General features: G+C 46.3%; 1 protein-coding gene and 1 pseudogene across 1 annotated transcript; both read right to left on the bottom strand.

Moving 5' to 3' along the window:
* Positions 1 to 3,691: 3,691 nt before the first annotated feature.
* LOC114038133 (cytochrome P450 2F2-like) lies at positions 3,692 to 11,484 on the bottom strand. The gene is made up of 9 exons (XM_027855295.1): positions 11,373 to 11,484; positions 10,736 to 10,885; positions 9,415 to 9,647; positions 8,155 to 8,208; positions 7,897 to 8,073; positions 7,451 to 7,592; positions 5,205 to 5,392; positions 4,548 to 4,689; positions 3,692 to 3,873 (listed from the first exon to the last, which is right to left on the bottom strand). The coding sequence occupies exons 1-9, from the start codon at positions 11,482 to 11,484 to the stop codon at positions 3,692 to 3,694; spliced, it is 1,380 nt and encodes a 459-aa protein (XP_027711096.1).
* Positions 11,485 to 11,582: 98 nt separating this feature from the next.
* LOC114038267 lies at positions 11,583 to 19,233 on the bottom strand (annotated as a pseudogene).
* Between the last annotated feature and the right edge of the window lie 976 nt (positions 19,234 to 20,209).

Raw genomic sequence — 20,209 nt, 5'->3', positions numbered from 1 at the left:
ATAAAGACATAGAGAGATAGATGAGAGAAACAAGACAGGGAGGAGGAGGAAAAGAAGAAAAAAAGAAGGAAGGAAAAGAAAGAAAATGAGAGGGTGGCGAGGAGACAGGAAGAGGTTACACAGAGAGAAAGGGATAGACGGAAACTCAGAGAAAGAGAGAAAAGCAGGAGGAGGAACAGAGAAGGATCAAAAGTACAGAGACCCAATCTTCATTAAGTTTGATGGGTAGCTAAATTGCCATGTAACCCAGAGATAAAAGGATCAAGACACTCCGGAGAAAAAGAATGATATAAGGAGAAAAGAAAACAAGAGACTCAAAGAGCAAAGATATAAAAGCAGGGAGACAGAGACCAAGTGATACTCCTCACACTCCCCACCCCCACCCCCAATTCCAGGTACCTGCAGGGCTGAGGGGAGCCTGACCTGGGGAAAGAAGGAGCTGAGGTGTGTTTGGATCAAGCTGTCTTGTGTCTTATGTGGGTCTCAGCACCTCTGGGATGTGGCTCCAGGAGGCTGCCCTTCTTAAAGCCATCCTCCCCTCTTCTCCTCCCTGTCCCCCTTTATCTATCTAGATGCTGACCTTTAATCCTGCCTTGAATTGCCTTGAGCCCTTGTAGCCTGCCCTAGGGGCCTGGGCTGTCAGCCAATTATTGGATTCAATCCTCAATCCCTGGCTCTTTAGCCCTTGAGCTTGACCTGATTTCTGCTGTATCCTGCTCCTCCCCATACCCTTTCTGTCAACCCTACTCAGGAAAAGCTTGCCTGTGGTCTAACCTTGGGCCTGCTTGCTTTAGCTGCTAATACAATGCCAGGGGCCTCAGGGAGACCACCCCCCCCTTTCCTGACTTCTTTTTGGGTAGGAGAGAAGGATGAGAAGAAAGAAGGAGGACGCTCCCCAAGACCACTGTGGGCTTTTAATGCTTTTCCCCCTTTCTTTTTTTTAAAATTTGTATTAAAATTTTAATTTCAGTTCGAAATTCTCTCCCTCCCTTTACTCCCTCCCCTACCCATCAAGAAGGCAAAGAAATGTGATACTCATTACATATATGAAGCCATACAAAAAAATATTTCCGCATTAGGGCTTATAATGTGACACTAAAGACTGTAGAAATAAGGCCAAGGCCACATAAGACAGACTTGGGGGGGGTAGTGGGTAGGGAGGGGTGGTGAAGGCATTGTGCAAGCTTGGGTTTGGTAGGAGGAAGGATGCCAATGAACTCTTGGCCTATGCTAGACAAAGCTTTCTTATGAAACAAAACAATTGGGTACATGTAGAACATAAGGATTTTTAATTTTGCACAAGCAGGAACTGCCACTGACCAGCACTAGGCCTCTGTTTCTCTGCTGTTAAGTGATGGAGGTGGTTCCTTCTCACTAGGGACTGAAAAGGGGGTCATCCCTGCTTTCTTCTTCTTCTTTTTCCTCTTTTCTTCCTCTTCTTCTTCTTCTTCTTCTTCTTTTTCTTCTTCTTCTTCTTCTTCTTCTTCTTCTTCTTCTTCTTCTTCTTCTTCTTCTTCTTCTTCTTCTCCTCCTTCTTCTTCTTCCCCCCTCTCTCTCCCCTCCCCTTCCCCTCCCCTCCCTTTCCCACCCCTTCTCCTTTCCCCTGGTTATTCTCTGTATCCTCTCCTAATCTTTCTCAGTAATGGTCTCTCTAAGTGTCCCTCTAGCTCTCGCATCTCTATCTCTACCTTTCCTTTCTGTCTACCTCTCTGTCTGTCTGCCTATCTGTCTCTGTTTCTCTCTGTCTCTCTCCCAGCCTCACTGTCTCTTTTCCTGTGTCTCTCTTGTCTCTTAGCCCCACTCTGTCACTCCATGTGTTTTTTCCCTGTCTCTCTGTCTCTGTCATTCAGTCCTAGTCTGTCCCTCCAGGTGCATCTATCTCTGCCTCTGTCTTTGTCACTCCCTCAACCTCACACTGTCCCTCCCTGTCTCTGTCTCTCACTCTTACTCTGTGTTTCTCAAAGGACTCCTCTAAGCCTTACTCTCTCTCTTCCCATATGTCTCTCTCCATCTCTGTCACTCTGTCTCTCCCTGTTTTGTCACTCTCTCAGCCTAGATCTGTCTCTCTGTCTCTCCCAAATGGATCCTACATGCCCTTGGAGGACTTTCAGTAAGACTCAAGGCAGTTGGGAGTGGGAATAAGGGAAGAGAACTAGATGATCTACAGCCCCTCATTAGAGAGACAGCAGGGCAGGATGAAGGATGCCGATGAACTCTTGGCCTATGCTAGACAAAGCTTTCTTACGAAACAAAACAATTGGGTACGTGCAGAACATAAGGATTTTTAATTTTGCACAAGCAGGAATTGCCACTGACCAGCACCAGGCCTCTGTTACCTCCATTGCAGCTGGATCTTGTCTTTGACTCAAGCTCTGGGGCCAGAATGTTGGAGATGTATAGATACCAACACCCAGAAGTTGAGGGGTCTGGGGTCCAAAGGAGGGAGTGAGTCTGAGGACCAAGGGAAAGAAGGATGGCAGCTTGAGATCTGGGATCCAAGGGAGGGAGGGAGCGAGGGCAATTGGAGGTCTGGGGTCCAGATGGCCAAAGGAGGAGTCAGTCATCAGAGAGGTTCAGAGGGGAAGGGAGCAGTAAAGGGTCAAAAGTCTATCCTTGGAGCAATACCCAGACTGGTTAGTTGAGCCACCATTCCCAGGATCAGATAGAAGGGTGGATGTGGGTGGTGGGGTGAGGTGTTGGAACAATAAATGTGTTTTTGCCAATCCCCATAGAGTCCAGATAACTCCTCTGCCTCTCTCCTCTCTAAGCTATGGGGTCTTCGGACAGCAGCCTGGGCCAGAGGGTCATGTGGCTTTTAGGAGGAATTCCTTTTTATCGTTGAGCTCTGCCATCTTGCTGTAGGGGGCAGAGGCCGGGAAAAGGTGTACATATCAAAATAGGAGGATCCTTGAGATGAGGTGGGACTGGGTGTTCCCCACAAATCCCTTGATGGGATGCAGGTCAGGGCAGGCTACAGGGTGGTAGAAGACTACTGGATTAAGTGTCTCAGATCTACCTCCTCTGGCAGGGCCGTGGGAGGGGAACTTGAGGAGGAGTTGGTAGGGCTGGAGGTTCCTTGAGTCTTCTGAGCCTTCTTGCATCCAGTCTCAGAGCCTCCCAACTATTCCCTTACTCTTGGGTTCTCCTTCCAGCTCATGGCCACCCCTTGATCCTGGATAGACTGGGCCAAGCTGAGCTGGGCTAGAAATGCAGAGAAGCAGAGGGTGGAGAGCCTGGGTTGCCAGGGCTCAATGTGAGTAGGAAATTCCCTTGGCTTTCAGTGGTCTTCTGGCTATCTAGCTGCCGACTTCCTTCTAGGGGTAGAAGGGAGGTATTGCATATTCAGCAGAAACTTGGGAATTTGAGTGGGTGGCCCACAGGGCCACCACAGGGATTTCTAAAGGAGTTCCCAGAACTGAGGGGGAGGTTGGAAATGATGTGGTTTAGGTATCTAGGGTGACTAGGGAATCTTCATAATTTTAGAGACTGCTGGGATTAAGTGAAAGCAAGGGTATAAAGGAACCCAGATTCCTGGGGGAAGTGAGGGTCCCAAAATGATGTGGATTCCTGGGGGCTCCTTGGAGTTTGGGAGGAGACCCCAGGGAAACAGAGGTCTCTAGAGGTGATCAAGGGGTTCCAGATCCCAGGAAATGAAGGGGCATCCAGAGGTGAAGAGGCCCAGGGTCCTAGATTAATGGGGCAGCAGACAGAGTTTGTAGGGCCTAGGGAGACTGCCCAAGCCCTGGGATTCAGGCAATAAGTCTAAGGCATCCCTGGGCCCATCTATGCTTAGAGAGAAGCGTTGCAGGAGGCTCGTGAGGAAAATGAAGAGCTCGGTGAGGGCCAGGCCTTCTCCCAGACACAGCCGCTTCCCTGGGGAGAGAAGAGGGGGACACTGAGGGGGTGAGGGGCCAGGGGAACCTGAAGAACAGAGGGAAAGGAAAGAGGCAGGAACCAGGAGAGGATAAGACAGAGACAAGGGACTGAGGGACGCAGCAGAGGACACAGGAATAAGGAAGCTGAGAAATGGAGGGAGAGACATGGGATCTGAGGAGGAATAGGAAAAAAAAAGGCAGGGGGCAGGGACAGGGAAGAGACTGAGAGACAGAGAGGAGGCAGAGATAGAGGAGATCTAGAAGAGAGATGGAGAGGGGCTGAGAGAGGGAGACTGAGGGGCAGAGAAGGAGAGATAGAGGAGAGACAGGGATAGAGAAGGGGACTGAGAGAGGGAGAGAGGGGGGCTGAGAGAGAAAATGTAGAGGAGAGACTGAGGGATAGAGAAGGGGACTGAGAGAGGGAGAGAGAGGAGAGACTGAAGGGCAGAGAAGGAGAGATAGAGGAGAGACGGGGCAGAGAGAGAGATAGAGGAGAGACAGGGATAAAGAAGGGGACTGAGAGACAGAGAGGGGGGCTGAGAGAGGGAGAGACTGAGGGGCAGAGAAGAGAGATAGAGGAGAGACTGAGGGATAGAGAAGGGGACTGAGAGAGAGATAGAGGAGAGACTGAGGGGCAGAGGAGACTGAGGAATGGGGAGACTCAGCTACAACCTGCAGAGAAGATCAGGAAAGCTTCATTCTTATTAAATCTTCCCTGTTCATCCAGAAAGTGTTCAGGGTTGAACTTCTCCGGGTCTTTGAACTGCGTGTGGTCAAAGTGAGCTGTACGCAGCAGGGGAATGATGTTCAAATCCTGGGGGTATAGAGAATGAGAGATGGGGAGCTCAGAGACATGGTCCAGGTAGCTTCTTGAGAGCCCCCAGGGCACAGAGGAGGGTGATCAGCCTCCTAGATGCACTGGTCTGAGTGTCTGCAAGGGGTCATGGCTGAGGTGCATTGGTGTCCTGGAAACTGAGCAATGGACTTGGAGTTAGAAGACCTAGGGTTCAAATACTAGCTTTGCCATTCACTACTGAAAGTGTGACTTTGGGCAGATCCCTTTCTCTCTTGGAGCTTCAGTTTCCCTCTCTGTAAAAAAAACATAAAGGATGGGGGCAAGACTAGATGATTTCTGAGGGTCCTTCCAGCTCTGGCTTTCTCCAGTCTTGTGATGGTGTTTTGAGGTGTAATGGGTACAGTGGAATGGGCTATGATTGGGGATAGATTACTGGCAGAGATGGAGGGGTAGTGGTGATAGAGTCTGAGCAGGGAAGCCAGGAGTGAGTTTTGGGGATGAGACAGAGCTCCCTCCTCATGCTGGGGCCCTACCTTGGGGAGGTGGTAGCCATGGAATGTGGTGGGCCGAGTGACTGTGTGAGGCACTGACATTGGGACAATGTCTGCAAAGCGCTGGATCTCATGGATGACAGCATCCATATAGGGCATTTTGGCCCGGTCCTCCATGCTGGGGAGCCAGCTTGGCCCAATTACCTCATCAATTTCCTCGTGGAGTCGGGCTAGGGAAGGGGACAGATATGAAAAGGGGATGATTGGGGTCATCCACTCTTAAAATTTTATGTTTTAAAATCTTCCTTCTCACCCTCCCACCACAACCATCCACCCCAACTGAGAACAGAAAAACAAAATCCATTTCAAACATGTAGAGTCAATCAAAATAAATTTCCCTTTTGACCAAGCCCCAAAATAAAGGATTTGTCTCATTCTTCCTTCCGAGTCCTTCACCTCTCTATCAGCAAATGGGTAGCATGTTTCATCATTAGTCCTCTGGAATTGTAGTTAATCATTACGGCATTCAGAATTTCCAATTCTTTCAAAGATGTTATATCATCCATTCCTAATCCCGACACAGAATTTGGGACCTGGGCCATTGAGATGGGTTTGGGAATCCTGACGTTAGACCATCAGCAGAACTGGAGGACCTGGGTTCAAATCCTATCCCTGACACTACCCTGGGAAAATCCTTTGACTTTCTTGACTCTATGGGCCTTGTTTCCTCATCTGTAAAATAAAGGGGTTGTATACTAAAATTTCCCTTTCTAGGCTTACATCTATGATCCTAGGACTGTCAAACAGAGAGAGACACTTGGATGTCTAGAAGTCTTCCCATGGAAAGTTTAGATGTTTAATGCAACTTTGCAAGCATGAGATGAGACAGAAATTTGTTGGAAAAAGATCTGGGAGCTCTAATGGACTGCTTGCTCAATATGAGTCAACAGGGTGATATTGGCAGAAAGGAAAGCTAGGAGACTGCATTAAAGCCAGGTGGTGAAGGGTCTCAAATATGCCCAATGCGCCATACAAGCATTTGATTCCAAAGGAGCTTGGAGAAAAGGAGACTGGGGGTGGGGTGGGGAATGTGGTGGGTCTGCTCAAACATTTGAAGGCCTATCATGTGGAAGAGATGTGTTTCATTGCCCCAGAGGCAGAGTCAAGATATAAGTTCCTCACTCATAATAACAGCTAGCAATGATATAGTTTGCAAAGAGTTTTCCACTTATCTCATCTTTTCTTCACAACAGCACCGTGAAGGAGTTATTATTATGCCCATTTTACAGTTGAGGAAACTGAGCTAAGCAGGTAAAGTGACTCATCCAGGGTCATATAGCTTGTAAATGTCTGAGGAAAGATTTGAACTCAATTCTTCCTGCCTCCAAACCCAGAACAGCACCTTCTAACAGACCGTATTTACTACAACTCTACTTGGTACCCTTATCATCTCTCACCTGAACTACTGTAATAGTTGCCTAAACGGTCTCCCTGCCTCATATCCCCTCTCCCCTCTCCAATCTATCCTCCCTCCGCTCAGCTGCCAAGGTGATTTTCCTAAAATGCAGGTTTTTTGAATCTTTCTTCTCGAAAAACTTAATTGGCTCCCTGTTACCTCCGGGATCAAATAAATCAAAAAAATCCTCTCTGTGTCATTTTAGAGTTCTTCATAACTTGGCTCCTTCTAACTTTTTCCGGCTTATGCCTAATTCCCTACCATGAACTCCAGGAATCAGCTACCCTGACCTAGTTGAAATTCCTTGAACACAACTCTCCATCTCTTGCCTTGGCACTCACTGTGTCCCACACTTGGGAGGGGCATCTGACCCCTCACTTCCAGCTCTTAGCTTCCGGACTTCTTCAAGGCTCAGCTCCAATCCCACCTTCTGCAGGACCCCTTTCCAGGACCACCAGCCACTACTGCCTTTCCCATTCAGATTTCTTTCCATCTATTCTGGCTAGATCTTGTTTGTACCTAATTATTTACAAATTGTCTCCCCTCCCTCATTTGTGGTTCTTTTTTTGGAGGAGGGGGGCTAGGCAATGGGGTTAAGTAACTTGCCCAGGGTCACACAGCCAGTAAGTGCTATGTGTCTGAGGCCGGATTTGAACTCAGATCCTTCTGAATACAGGGCCAGAGCTTTATCCACTGTGCCACCTAGCTGTCCCTCCCCTCCCCCATTTGAATGTACCCTCCTTGGGGCTGTTTTGTGCCTTTCTTTTAAATCCCCAGCACTTAGCACAAGGCCTGGAACATAGAAGAAGGTGGATTTGGAAGGGTTTTTCACCTTCCACATCGGGGTGTTTGAGAAGCATGAGGAGTCCGTAGCGAAGAGTCGAGCTCACGGTTCCTGTCCCTGGGAAGAACAGATTGACTGCTATCTTAGAAAGAGTCTGAGCATTGAAGTGACTCTGGGGGTTATTCTTTTCCTGAAGGAGGGAAATATGAATCAGACACAGGTTGAACTTGGGGAAAGGGGGCTTAGAATCAAGCAGTGGGCTCTGTCAAAAGGGGCGGGGCTTTGTTTTCAGGGATCTTTCTCTAGGAGGAGTGATCTGAGTTTGGGGGCGGTCCTATTTCTACGGGGCAAGATGCATCTCTTGGATGTGGATCTGCTCTCGGGTAGCTGAGCTCTCTAATAGGGCAAATCTTGCTTCTCTAAGGGCTCCTCCCTGTGTACATGGGGAAAGGGTCTCCCGGGGGGTGTAGATTGCTCTGTCTCTCATGTATTACTTGTTCCATTTTGATCAGGAGACAGTCGATGTAGTCCCGGGGATTGGCTGGGTCCAGGAAGTTCCGATTTTTAGCCTCACGGTTATTGACAAAGGCCTCTAGTTTCAGAGAGTTGCGGAAAATCTGCCGGTGTGGCCCTGGGAGTAGACCCGTGATCTTTGGAAATATGAAGAGGAGCTGTGGGGTGCCGGAAAAAAAAGTGGGTGTAAGGAGGTAGGTAAAGGAAGGTCAGGGAATTAGCAGGAGAGCAAGACGGGCGATCCGGTAGGGAAGAAAGCAGAAGTTGTGAGGCAGGCTCTCAATCCCAGAGAGCTGGGGCCTTGAAGGACAGTCATCGGACTCCCTTAAGGCCTTGTCCCTATTCCCTGTGATGAGGGTTTGGAGGACCCAAGTCAAGGAAGTGATCAGACTGTCCAATCTGTTTTCTCTACTATTTAACAAAGCAGATAATTTCGAAGAAGGTGATTTTAGTATTATTTATTTGTTTATTTTGGCAAGGCAACTGCCTTATTTAAAAGATGATGACATGTTATCTAAATCCAAATTTATTGGGATGAAATTTTGTGGCGCAGTCAGACCAGTCTTGGTTTGATGTCAAAATATAGGCACAGCTACTGAGATAGGCCCCAAGCACTTCCAAATGGGGCAGTTCTATTTGGCTTGTGACAGTATGATGATTTGGGGTGGCTGTTCATCCACTTTGTGTAAGGGCCAACTTACAAGCTAGGAGACAAGTCAGGAAGAGAATCCTGAAGAGAATAGAACCTCATATCTGGGAGAAGACATGGCCTTCTGATGCCCTCATCAGTTTTCCCTGATTCTAGCATCTATCCCAAGATGGGGTAAGGAGGGGTTGGATTTCCATTTATAAAGTAATTCTGTTTTCAGAGAACTGGACACCCTGGTCTTGAAGGAGACATTCTTATCTTCCCAATGGCTGGGGGAAGTGGAGCGGATTCTCCAAATGGTACTCTTAGCTAACTTTTTCCAGATGTCCCAGGACACTTGTTCTGATATACTTTTAAGGTCCCCCCTGTAATATTCCAAACTGCCTCCAACCAGTCAACAAACAGGATTAGGAACTGGTTTTTCCAGAAAGTAAAAAGAGAGAATTATTTAGGGAGTAGGTGGTACGTTCTATAGTCTGAAACCAAGGAAAAAAGATTGGCAAAAGGCAAGGTCAGAAAAAATGCAAAACTAAGAAAAAAGCAAAGTTTGAGCAATTTTTTTTAACCTTTGTCATCCTTTGGAACCTTTGATTCCCATTCCCTCAGTCTTGTGGGCTTTATATACTTTAAGCTACATAGAAAATGATGGATAAACAATCTACACAGACCTTGGGATGCTTTAAGAATTATGAAGATGAGGTCACTCACATCTGTGAGACAGGTATATATAGAGGCTGAGTGGCAAAGTGAGCTCTATCACATTAAGGGACTGGAAGGGAGAAGAAAGGGAGTAGTGAAGGGGTAGGGATGAGAGAGGAAAGCACAGGAGCTTCAGAGAGAAGGCTCTCACCCGCAGGAAACTGGCACCTAGCAGGCACAGCCAAGGGACTTGCACCGGCAATATCTCTGCTCCCCAAGTTACTTGTCCCCAGAAGGAGCTCATGATTCTCCAGTTGCCATTGATCAGGGCCATTAGCTCCAGGAATTTAGGGTCATCATAGGCAAAGTGGTCCCCAAAGACCAATGAGGAGATGATGTTGGATCCCGCACAGCTTAAGAAGAAGGTGGGGTCAAAGGGGGCACCTTTTTGGAAGGAGAATTTCCAGGGATCAGGGAAAGTTTTATGGTAATTGGCGATCTCTAAGCACTTAAGTACCCTTTCCTTCCCCGGGGTTTCTAATCACCCATTGATTTTTCCTTCTGAGGACTCTAAGTACATCATAGCCCTTCCTAGGGGTAGAGATAAGCAGTAGAACATAATCTTTGTGAGTTTCTTGGGGACGCTGAGAAGTCAGATAACTTAACTATGGTCACACAGCTAGCACAGTGTTGGAGGTCAGACTGGAAGCCAGGATGCCTGGACTCCAAAGCAGGCCTCTACCCACCATGCCACAGGGCCTTTTGCCTCACTGTACATAGGATGGCGTAGTAGATAGCAAGTGAACTTTGACATTAGAAGGCTCGGGTTTGCCTCTGACACATCATTGCTATATTATGACCCTGGGCAGCCTTCTGAGACTTTAATTCACAGAGAAGGTGGCATCCTGCTTTGCTCAAGGGAATTTCCTCATCTGGGAATCCCCCTATCCCTATTTTTTTGTTTGTTCAGTCATTTCTCAGTCTCTCTGACTTTATGACCCCCATTTGGGGTTTTCTTGACAAAGATACTGGTTTGCCATTTCCTTCTCCAGCTCATTTGACAGATAAGAAAACTGAGGCAAACAGGGTAAAGTGACTTGCCCAGGGTCACACGGTTCTGAGACCAGATTTGAACTCAGAAGGATGAGTCTTCCTGCCTCTAGGCGCAGTATTCTATTCACTTTGTCATCTGGCTGCCCCTATCCTACAGTAGTGGGCTTTTAATCATTGTATTGAATGGAATTGCATGTGGTTTGATGGAAAATGGGTTGGTTTGGAGTCAGAGTCCCTGGGTTCAAATCCTGCCTGACTCTGCCTTTTATAGCCAGGAGGGCCTTGGAGCAAATCACCTCATCTCTCTTGTACCTGTGATCCTTCATCTATAAAACCAGGGGTTTGGATCAGATGGCCTTTGAGGGCCCTTTCAGCCCTAAATCCGTAATTTGACCATTCTAATGGCGCTTGCCTCTCCTGAGAGGGATTACCAAGCACCCATGTGCCCCCTTTCAGGGGATCTCGAGGCTGGCTCTCACCCCCTGTGTTCTGGAACTCCTCACACAGGTGTCGAGCTTCTTCACGCATTCTCTCCTCCAGGCTGCGCTTCCCCATGCCAGCATTCTTCAGGGTGGAGATGGGGAATCTTCGGAGCTGCTTCCACCGTTCTCCTTTTCCATACACAGTCCCTAAGGTGAAGAGGGGGATACACAGAGAGGCCCAGCTCCATTTCTACCTCCAAGCCTGCCTCCGCCTCTCCTAACCTGGAGACCTACAGAGCCATGAGTAGGAGGGAAAGAATGAGAGTTCTGGCCCAGGAAGGTGCTGCCAACAATTGAGCACCAGATGGCAAGAATAATTCGTCCCTCTTGTGAGGTCTTTGCTGGCCTGGCCCCACCCTGTTCTCTCCAAAACAGGTTCCCATCACCTCTGGTTTCACTGAGTCTGTGTCTGTGGTCTCTCTCTTCACAGGGTCTTCTGTTCCACATTGTCCCTCTCTCTTCCTTTCCAGATTTGTTTTTGCCCTCAATGTGTTTTGTTGTCCTCTGGACACAAAAATTGCTAGTTAGACCTTTAGGTCATTCCCCTCACCCATTCCAGGAAATCTTTTTGCCTGAGTCTCAGTGACCCTTCTTTGCCTCAAGCCCTTATTCCAGCAATGGGATCTCTTCCAACCTGGAGGGTTCTCAGTCAGTTCCCTCTGCGGAGGGGAGGGCCTCATTTCTCCAGCCAGACAAGAAGTTTCCTTGCTGAGGGTCTGGCTTGGGGCTGCCCCTACTCTGGCCATCAGAAGCTTTCCCTGGGCTGGGCATTGTGGAGGATGAGGGAGGATCCTTTGATGGATTGATTATTTTTCCCTAATGGAGATCTCTTAAGTATCTGAGTTTAGACCCTCTCGTCCACCCAAAGAACTGACTCACCATCCCCATGGCTCCACATTTGCACAGCGGGGAACTCTCCATGGCCCCCAAACTTCTCAGCCCGGTCAATGAGTGTTTCCTTCAGAGCCTGGTACCCAGCAATCACCACACATGAGCGGGAGCCCAGATGAAAAGTGTAGACAGGGCCATATTTGATGCTGAGCTGGTGGGGGGGAGAAAGATATGTTTCAGAGATACTCTCCTTTCTTCTTTCAATCCTGGCTCAGACTTTCCCCAGCCCTCCAAAGTGTAGTGAGAGAAGAGAGGGCTCTTACGCTCTAAATATACATATGATGATTTTTTAAAATTGACCTGAACCTGTGATTGCATTAGTATATGAAATTCTCTCCATTGAAGGTTGACAGCTGTTCTGCAATTTATAATCTTAGAGAAATGCCTAGAGACCCGGAGAAGTTAAATAACTTATTCAGGGTAACAGAGCCATTAGGCGTCTGGGGTGGGACTTGAACCCAGGTCTTCCTGATTTCAAGGTCTAAATCTCATCCTTAAAGTTTCTTAAATCATGAATTCAGCGTCATCCTTGGTTTTTCCCTCTTTCTCACTCCCTACACTCAATCTTTTGCCAAATACTGACAATTCTACCTCTCCAACATCTCTAGCTTCTGTTCCCTTTTCTACATTCACAAACCACTAACCTAGTTCAATCCCTGCTCAGCTGGACTATGGCATTGACCCTCTAATTGGCCCCCATGTCTCTAGTTCCTCTCCTTTCTAATTCACCTTCTATGTAATTGCCAAAGTGGTTTCTGGTTTTGCTGTAGATCTGACCATGATAACACACTCTCTCTTCCAATGCTTTTGAATTCATTTATTTCTTTTCATGTTATCTTTCTCCATAGAATATAAACTATTTGAGGCAGAGGTCTGATTTTATTTTTCTTTGTGTCTTCCTCCCCACTAGCACAGTGCTTGGCACACTGTAGGTTTTTGTTGATGCCTCTACCCCACCTCCTCAGAAAGTGTTAATGCCTCTGTGACTTTTAGGATAAAATTTTAAATCCTTAGTCTGGCCAATAAAGTCTGCCACAAGTAGACTTCTGCCAGTAACTCCAACTCTCATTTCCTATTGCCCCACTTCCTACATTCTCTATTCTAGTCTATCAAGTCTACCAGTTAGCTCCGTATTCAACATTCCCCTTCTGACCTGTGCATCTTTGATTAGACTGTCCTTCCTTCCTGCAATGCTCCCCCTTCACCTTCACCTCTTTGCATCCTTAGCTTCCTTCAGAGCAAAGCTCAGGTGCCACTGCCTTCACAAGTCATTCCTGACTCCTTCCCCTAATTGTTATCAATCTCTCCCTCTTGAAATGAGTTTGTATATAGTCTGTTTGACTGCCTCTGCAATGAGTCCAACATTAGCTGCTGTGAGTGCTAAGCAAACTGAACTGTGCACTTTCTAGAACACCTAGGTTTGTGGTAACCTGTCTGGAAATCTGCCTGGGTTAGGGAGAATGAATGAATGAATGAATAAGTGAATGAATGAATGAAGATGAGAACCTACAGGCTCACAGTCATGGGGCAGATGTTTTAATATGCATTATTTTATTGCCTTTATTAATTCCATGCTAAGAGTAAATTGCCATAGGTAGATAGTAACAAAGTATTCCTGTCAATTCCTGTGGGGAGTTAGTTTCATTATGCCAGTCACATGACTTGTGCTTTGTAAATATTCAGTTAATAAGTATTTATTAAATGCATGCTCTATGCTAGGTGCTGAGGATATAATGACAAAAACTATTTAGTCCCTGCCCTCAAGGAACTTACATTCTATTGGATGGAAAAACACAGTACACAAAAAGTTAAATACAAATTATACACAAAGTAATTTGCAAGAGAAAGGCACTAGTAACAGGGTGGAAGGGCAGGTTAGAGGGGAATCCGGCTAGATTTCTTATAGGAAGTGATACTGGAGCTGAGTTTTGAAGGAAAATAGAACTCATTTGTTCAAAAATTAATTAACTACTTTTGACAAGCATTAATTATTTGCTCCTTGCCAGTGTAGAACAAAAAAATGAACAAATGTGCATAATTTGCCCCCCCCCCCAAATCCCTACTTTAGCTCTGGTAAAAAATATATGCCACATTACGTTAAATACATTATCTCTATGTCAAGATGGAATGACATGTTTTGTCTTTAGTTCTCTGGACTTACGGTTCCTTACTACTCGACTCAAGAGTTCCAGAGTCTTTCAAAGTTTTTTGTTTGTTCCCCACCTCCTTTCATAATGCTATTGTCGTTGTATAAATTGTTTTCCTAGTTCCAAAACCCAAGAGATATTAAGGAGAAGGTGGGGTAGCATGGAGATTATTCTGATTAGGTAAATCCACACTAATTATGTCCTTTAGACTTAAACAATCAGTGCAGTCACCCATAAAGAATTGGAGATGGGGGATAGAATATCATGTACTCTCTGAGAACCACAGGAAGCTCGTTGCTTCCCTAACATGACCCAGCCTCACCCTACTCTGCCCAAGCAGGGCATAGAACCATAAATATTGGGATTAGTATAGAATTAGTTCAACATTTGAGTCTTCTCATTGAACTGGGTCAAGTTACTGGTTAGCAGTGCCACCTGGTGGTTAAATTTGTATGACCTTGAGTATAATGGATAATTGTTTAATAAATGCATGTTGTTTGTTGAATTGATTTAGGACCCTAGTCCATGGAAACTTTTAAAGACTATTTCAAGGGACTCAAGAAGACAGTAATGACTGAACTGAATCTTATCCAGGGATGGTGGTGATAGTGGTGTGTTTCTGCCCCAAAGATTCTAGTGCAAGGGAAGAATATAAATCTCCCTCCTCTCCTACAGAGCCTTCCTTTACAACAATGAATTTTTTTAAAGAGAAAATTTACAAGAGGAAGAAGAGAAAAAAAATCAACAAAACCAATCAATACATCAAAAAATCTGAAATCATATGCGATGCTCCACTCCTCCTGGCCTCCCCTCCTGCAATCTCTGCAGGGTTTTTTTGGGGCCATGATTGTTCTTGGTAATTTGCAGCAGTCACTTTTGATTGTTTTGTGGTCCTTGTGTATATTGTTTTCTTGTCTCTGCTTGCTTCGCTCTGCATCAGGGCATGTACGTCTTTCCATGCTCCTCTGTATTCATCATGTTTGTTTTTTCTTACAGCACTGTCGTGTTCCATTGCATCCAGGTAGCACACTTTGCTTAGCCATTCTGTAACTGTTGGGCAGGCAGCTAGGTGGTACAGTAGATAAGAGAGGAGGACCTGAGTTCAAATCTGGCCTGAGCCACTTCTTATCTGTGTGATCCTGGGCAAATCACTTAACCCAGCTTGTCTCAGTTTCTGCATCTATAAAATGAACTGGAGGAGGAAATGGCAAACCACTGCAGTATCTTTACCAAGAAAACCCCAAATGGGGTCATGGAGAGTCAGACACAACTGAAACAACTAAACAACAACAATTGTCGTGCATCTACTCTGTTTCCACTGAGTTGCTGCCACAAAAGTGCTGCTATCAATATTTTGTTCTATGAAGGGATTTTCTTTTTATCACTGACTCTCTTGGGGAAGTCATTTCAGTGGTGGAATGTCTGGGTCAAAGGATTTAGACATTTTAATCACTTTGGCTCTGAAGTCAAAGAAGTTGAGTTCAAACACTAATTCTGACTTATTGGACAAGTTACTCAACCTTCCTGTGACTCAGTTTCCTCATCTGTAAAATGAGGGGCTTGAACTGGAATACTTTCAAGGCCTCCTCCAGTTGTCTGTTTATGAACCTATGACCTCTAGGAAGTGAGAACTCAAAACTTCTTGAGTTAGCTCATTTTCCTTTTGGGTAGTTTCTAATTGTTGGGGAAATTTCCCAAAACATCAAGTTTAAATTGATTTCTTCACAGCTTCTGCCTATTTGGCTCCCAGTTCTGGGGCCAAATAGAAGGAATCTAATCCCTCTTCCACCAGCTAGTCCTTCCAATGTTTGAAAATTGCTGTTGTGTTTCACACACACGCCTTCTTCCCCATCTTATTTTCTTTGGGCTAAATACCCTCAGTTCCTTCAACTAACTCTAATTTGGCCTGATCTCAGCCCCTTCCCAGTCTTTCATGGAATGTGGCCCCCAAACTCACCTCCTTCAGAGACTTCAGCAGGTCTACTACATCCACCCCAAGAATATTTCCCAAGAAGGGCCAAGGGGCTGGGCCAGGGGCAGACCAGAGAACTGGTGACACCAGATGTTGAGCAGAAAGTAGTCTGTGATGACCAGGCCCAGCACCAGCCCCAGACCCCCACCCAGTTCCATGGCTGAGGAACTCTGGCTCGGGCACTGACCCTGTATGCCCTGGCCTGGCCCTTTGTCTGTCCCAGCCTCTTGCGTCAGGGTCAGGTAGGTGGTGCACAAGTCAGCCAACTCCTACAGGCCTGGGAATGGCCCAGTCAGATTCCAATCCACTAGTGTGCTTTCGACTACATAATTCTCTTTTGTGTGTATGAATGCATGTTCCCTGGGATGAGGGACTCCTGTATCTCCCCTCAGCTCCCCAATCTCAGATCTGCTTCACGCTCTCTTCTTGCTGTTTCTGCCCATGACTGTTGGAGGCCTGTCTCCTCCCCCTCCCTCTGCATCCTGCCCCTAGATTCTCTGTCTTCTCGAGCATTAGCTCCAGAGGTGAAAGTATTGATTGATTCTTGGTTAGCCGGTTCCCCTGGCTATGCTAAGGCAGGTGGCAGAATCCTGGTGTTGGTGTTTGCCTCTTCCACCACACTGGGGTTCAGCATCTCCTGCTGGTTTGCTGAGGTGGGGCTTGCTGCTGGCTTGTTGGGATGCTTTCTGTTCTGGACTGCACTCCCCTTTACCTGAGTGAGATGGACCTTTATTGCCGATCTTCCAAGTTTCTTGGGCTAAAAGATTGTTTCACCCCAGCTTTTTGCTGGTTCTGCTGTTCCAGGATTTGTTTTGGGGTGCTATTTTATGGTTGTTTGGAGGTGAATATGGGAGAGTTATAGCAATCTACTGCTTTCTCTGCCATCTTGGCTCTTGGAAGAGGAAAACCAGAAATAATGATTCTTAAGAGTCAGGATACTTATCTGATGATGCCATGTGAGCAGGATGATCCAGGAATGCTCCTCCATAGTTAGCAGTTTGAATGGGACGGCTTTACTGTGTCCCATGCAGGGAGCATGGGACAGGCTCATCTCGTACACAGGCAGTATTTTGAGTTTGCAGTCTGGCTGGAAGTGGGAGGGTCGACAGGATACCTTTGTGAGGCCCATTCTGACCATGATAATTGTGCCATGTGGTCTGTAAATTATTACTCTACTCCCCCAATTAATCTTCTTAGGTCCTGAAGACCCTCTATCATCCCATGCCTTCATAGATGCTCCATCTCTTGGCTCTGGTCATTCTCTCTGGCCATCCTCCATGTGTGGAATGCTCTCTCCCTTCTGTTGTGACTGCTGACCTCCATGGCTTCCTTTAAGTCTCAACTAAAATCCCATCCCCTACAGGAAGTTTTCTCAACACCTTTTAATTCCAGTGCCTTTCCTCTGTTAATTAGTTCCTATTTATCCTGTGCATAGCTTGCTTTGCCTATTATTTGTATGTCCCCCTCCTCTTAGATTGTAAGCTCCTTGAAGGTAGGTGTTGTCTTTTGCTCTTTTAGTATCCCTAGCACTTAGCATAGTTCCTGACATGTAGTAGGCTCTTAATAAATGTTTCTTGATTAATTGACTGATTGAAAATCTAATTTTACAAGATGCACCACACCCCTTAGGATTCTGAAAACACATCCCTTGGCCAGGGTCACTCTGAAGATCCAATGGTACCACAGGCTGAGCAGAAGGTAGGAAGCAAAGGCTAGGCCCTGTGCCAGCCCAAGGCCCTTTGCCAGGCAGCTCTGACTCAGTCACTGTCCCTGTGTGCCCTGGCCTGGTCCTATTACATCAAGCTTGGGAAGGTACTGGTCAAACTACCCTGACTTTGGCCCTGAGCATGGCCCAGCCAGATTCAGACCTATTCTAGTATGCAGAAGTGGTTTCCATGAAGAGAAAAATGAATAACTTTTGACAGAAAAGAGAGCCTATAGGGATAGAGTCATTTGGACAATTCCTCAGAATACTGCTAAGTGAGAAGTTAATTAGTTCACAGCTCTATGTAGCTTAAGTCTTTGTTTTTAGCTGTTGAGCAGTTTTTTTTTAAAAGTTTCATGTTTATGATTCTCATCACATTCAACTCCAAATGAAAATGTTGGCTTCACAAGAAGCATGCCACTGTCTCACTGTGTGCAGACAGAAGTTACCTTTCCATGCATGGGGAGGCTGCATCATCTGTTAAGGTTTCAGGGTCTGTCTTAAGAGTTTAAGAACATTCGGGGCAGCTAGGTGGTGTAGTGAAGAGCACTGGCCCTGGATTCAGGAGGACCTAAGTTCAAATCCAGTCTCAGACAAGACACTTGACACTTACTAGCTGTGTGACCCTGGGCAAGTCACTTAACCCCAGTTACCTCACACACAAAAAAAAAAGAGTTTAAGAACATTCAAGGAAGGACTGGGAAGGGCCTGAGATCAGGCCAGATGAGAATCAGTTGAAGGAACTATGGGTGTTTAGCTTGGAGAAAAGAAGATTAGGCAGAGGGGGAAAATATGATATCCCAACCCTACTTTAAGGGAAAATCTGACATATGTTTTGTTGTGGAAATCCTTCAGTATTTTAGGGAGCCTCTGGGTTCAGTTTCACTGTGATATTGTTCTGGAGTCCTTCCATCTTGGGGCACAACAGGTAGAATGCCTTGTCCTTGTGACTTCCTCTGGCCTAGTTTCCAGGGGATAATTACCAGCAACTGGATTTGTGAGATCACTTACTACCTATCCCTCCCACTTCCTCAGTCTCATCCTCTGCATGGCTTAGTATCAGCCTTTCCTTTGTGTTTGTACATCTCTTGGGAACTCTGAGCCATAGGTGATTGGAATGATCATAGCTGCTAATCTGGGATGCCTTTCCTAATCATTTGAATCTTTTGCTTAGGCTGTACCCCAATGGGGGGGGGGATTGTGACATTGAGAGTCTTATATAATGCCTGAGCTGTGGTTACTCTAGCAAGACTGAGTTATGGAAATAGAGAGTTGGATATCTGCTCTATCCCTCTGAACTAACAGGATTTCTTTGAACCCTGAATGATATGAAAATTTCTTTTTTTTTTCCCTACAGGCATGTTCCCTAATAAGGCAGCCTTCCTCCACTCCTGCAGGTACTGAGACCATCACCTTCTTTTATTTGGCTTGCCTGTTCCCCTACATATCGAGCAAGAAATTGTTAGTAATTAGAAATTATAGATCCTTGGAGGATTCCACATAGCCTTTGAGTCGAACCTCTCACAAAAGGGCCTGGATTTACAGTTCCCTTCCCTATGTTATTGCAGTAATGGCGCTGCTGAACTTTGGTGCAATCATCCAAGTCATTCAATGTGGATTGGAAACTCTTTGATGTCAATCCCATGATGGACTCCTGAAGCTGATGGAATCCACCCTGGATGTCACATGTCAAATGAGGACCTGGAAAGCTCCTCTGGGTCAACAGTGATGTTGCCTTGCCAAGAACTCTGTCTGGAACTTCCCACTTCAGAGTCAAAATCTGCTGGCCAGGGGCAGAGCCAAGATGGCAGAGGGAAAGCAGTGACTTGCTAGAGCTCTCCCCCAAATCCCTCCAAATACCTATAAAAAATGGCTCTAAACAAATTCTAAAGCAGCAGAACCCACAAAGAAACAGAGTAAAACAAATTTCCAGCCCAAGACAACCTCGATGGCTGATCAGAAAGGTATATCACGCTGGGCTGGGAGAGGAGCGTAGTTTGGTGTGGGTGCGCAGGCTTCAGCAACCCTGGAGCAGGCCTCAGACGACTGAATCGCAGGCAGCTGTGGCGGTTTCCAGACTTCTCAACCCATGAATGCCAAAGACAACTTAGAAGGTCAGTGGGAAAAGTCTGTGACTGTGGTGAGAGAAGAAGCTAGGTCTCAGCCACAAGTCCCGAGTGTGGGCCAGGCCACGGCTGCCTCCTGAGCTTCCGGCCCACAGACTGAGGGGGAATCAAGTGGCTGATCAGAGGATTGCAGGTATCTCTTTGCCAGGGCTGAGGCAGGAATCTCTTGCTTTGCCCGTGCTTGGATCTGGGTCACAATTCTGAGGGGTGGTCCTGGGGTGAGGAGGAGCACTGGTGTGGTGGAGCTTTTTGTGGAGGTGGAGAGGAAACACCTTGCCCCTTATCATAGCACCTTGGAAGAACTGACACTTTTCAGGTCCCTAGAAGTATCTCTGAAAATAGCTGTACAAACCCCTGAAGTTTGGGACAGTACATTCTCCACATTGGAAATGGACTCTTACCTTAACAAAGAGTTTAAAACTCAAGTAATTGGTTGGGATCATGAATAAGTAGCGCAAAAAGAGTCAGACTATATTATCTTACTTTGGTGACAAAGAAGATCAAAACATACAACCAGAAGAAGAAAACAAAGTCAAAGCTCCTACATCCAAAGCCTCCAAGAAAAATATGAATCAGTCCCAGACCTTGGAAGAGCTCAAAAAGGATTTTGAGAAGCAAGTAAAAGAAGTA

The sequence above is a fragment of the Vombatus ursinus genome, unplaced genomic scaffold (assembly GCF_900497805.2).
Source record: "Vombatus ursinus unplaced genomic scaffold, bare-nosed wombat genome assembly UNPS02010822.1, whole genome shotgun sequence".
Lineage (NCBI taxonomy): Eukaryota > Metazoa > Chordata > Mammalia > Diprotodontia > Vombatidae > Vombatus > Vombatus ursinus.
This window is presented reverse-complemented; position numbering and strand designations above follow the sequence as displayed.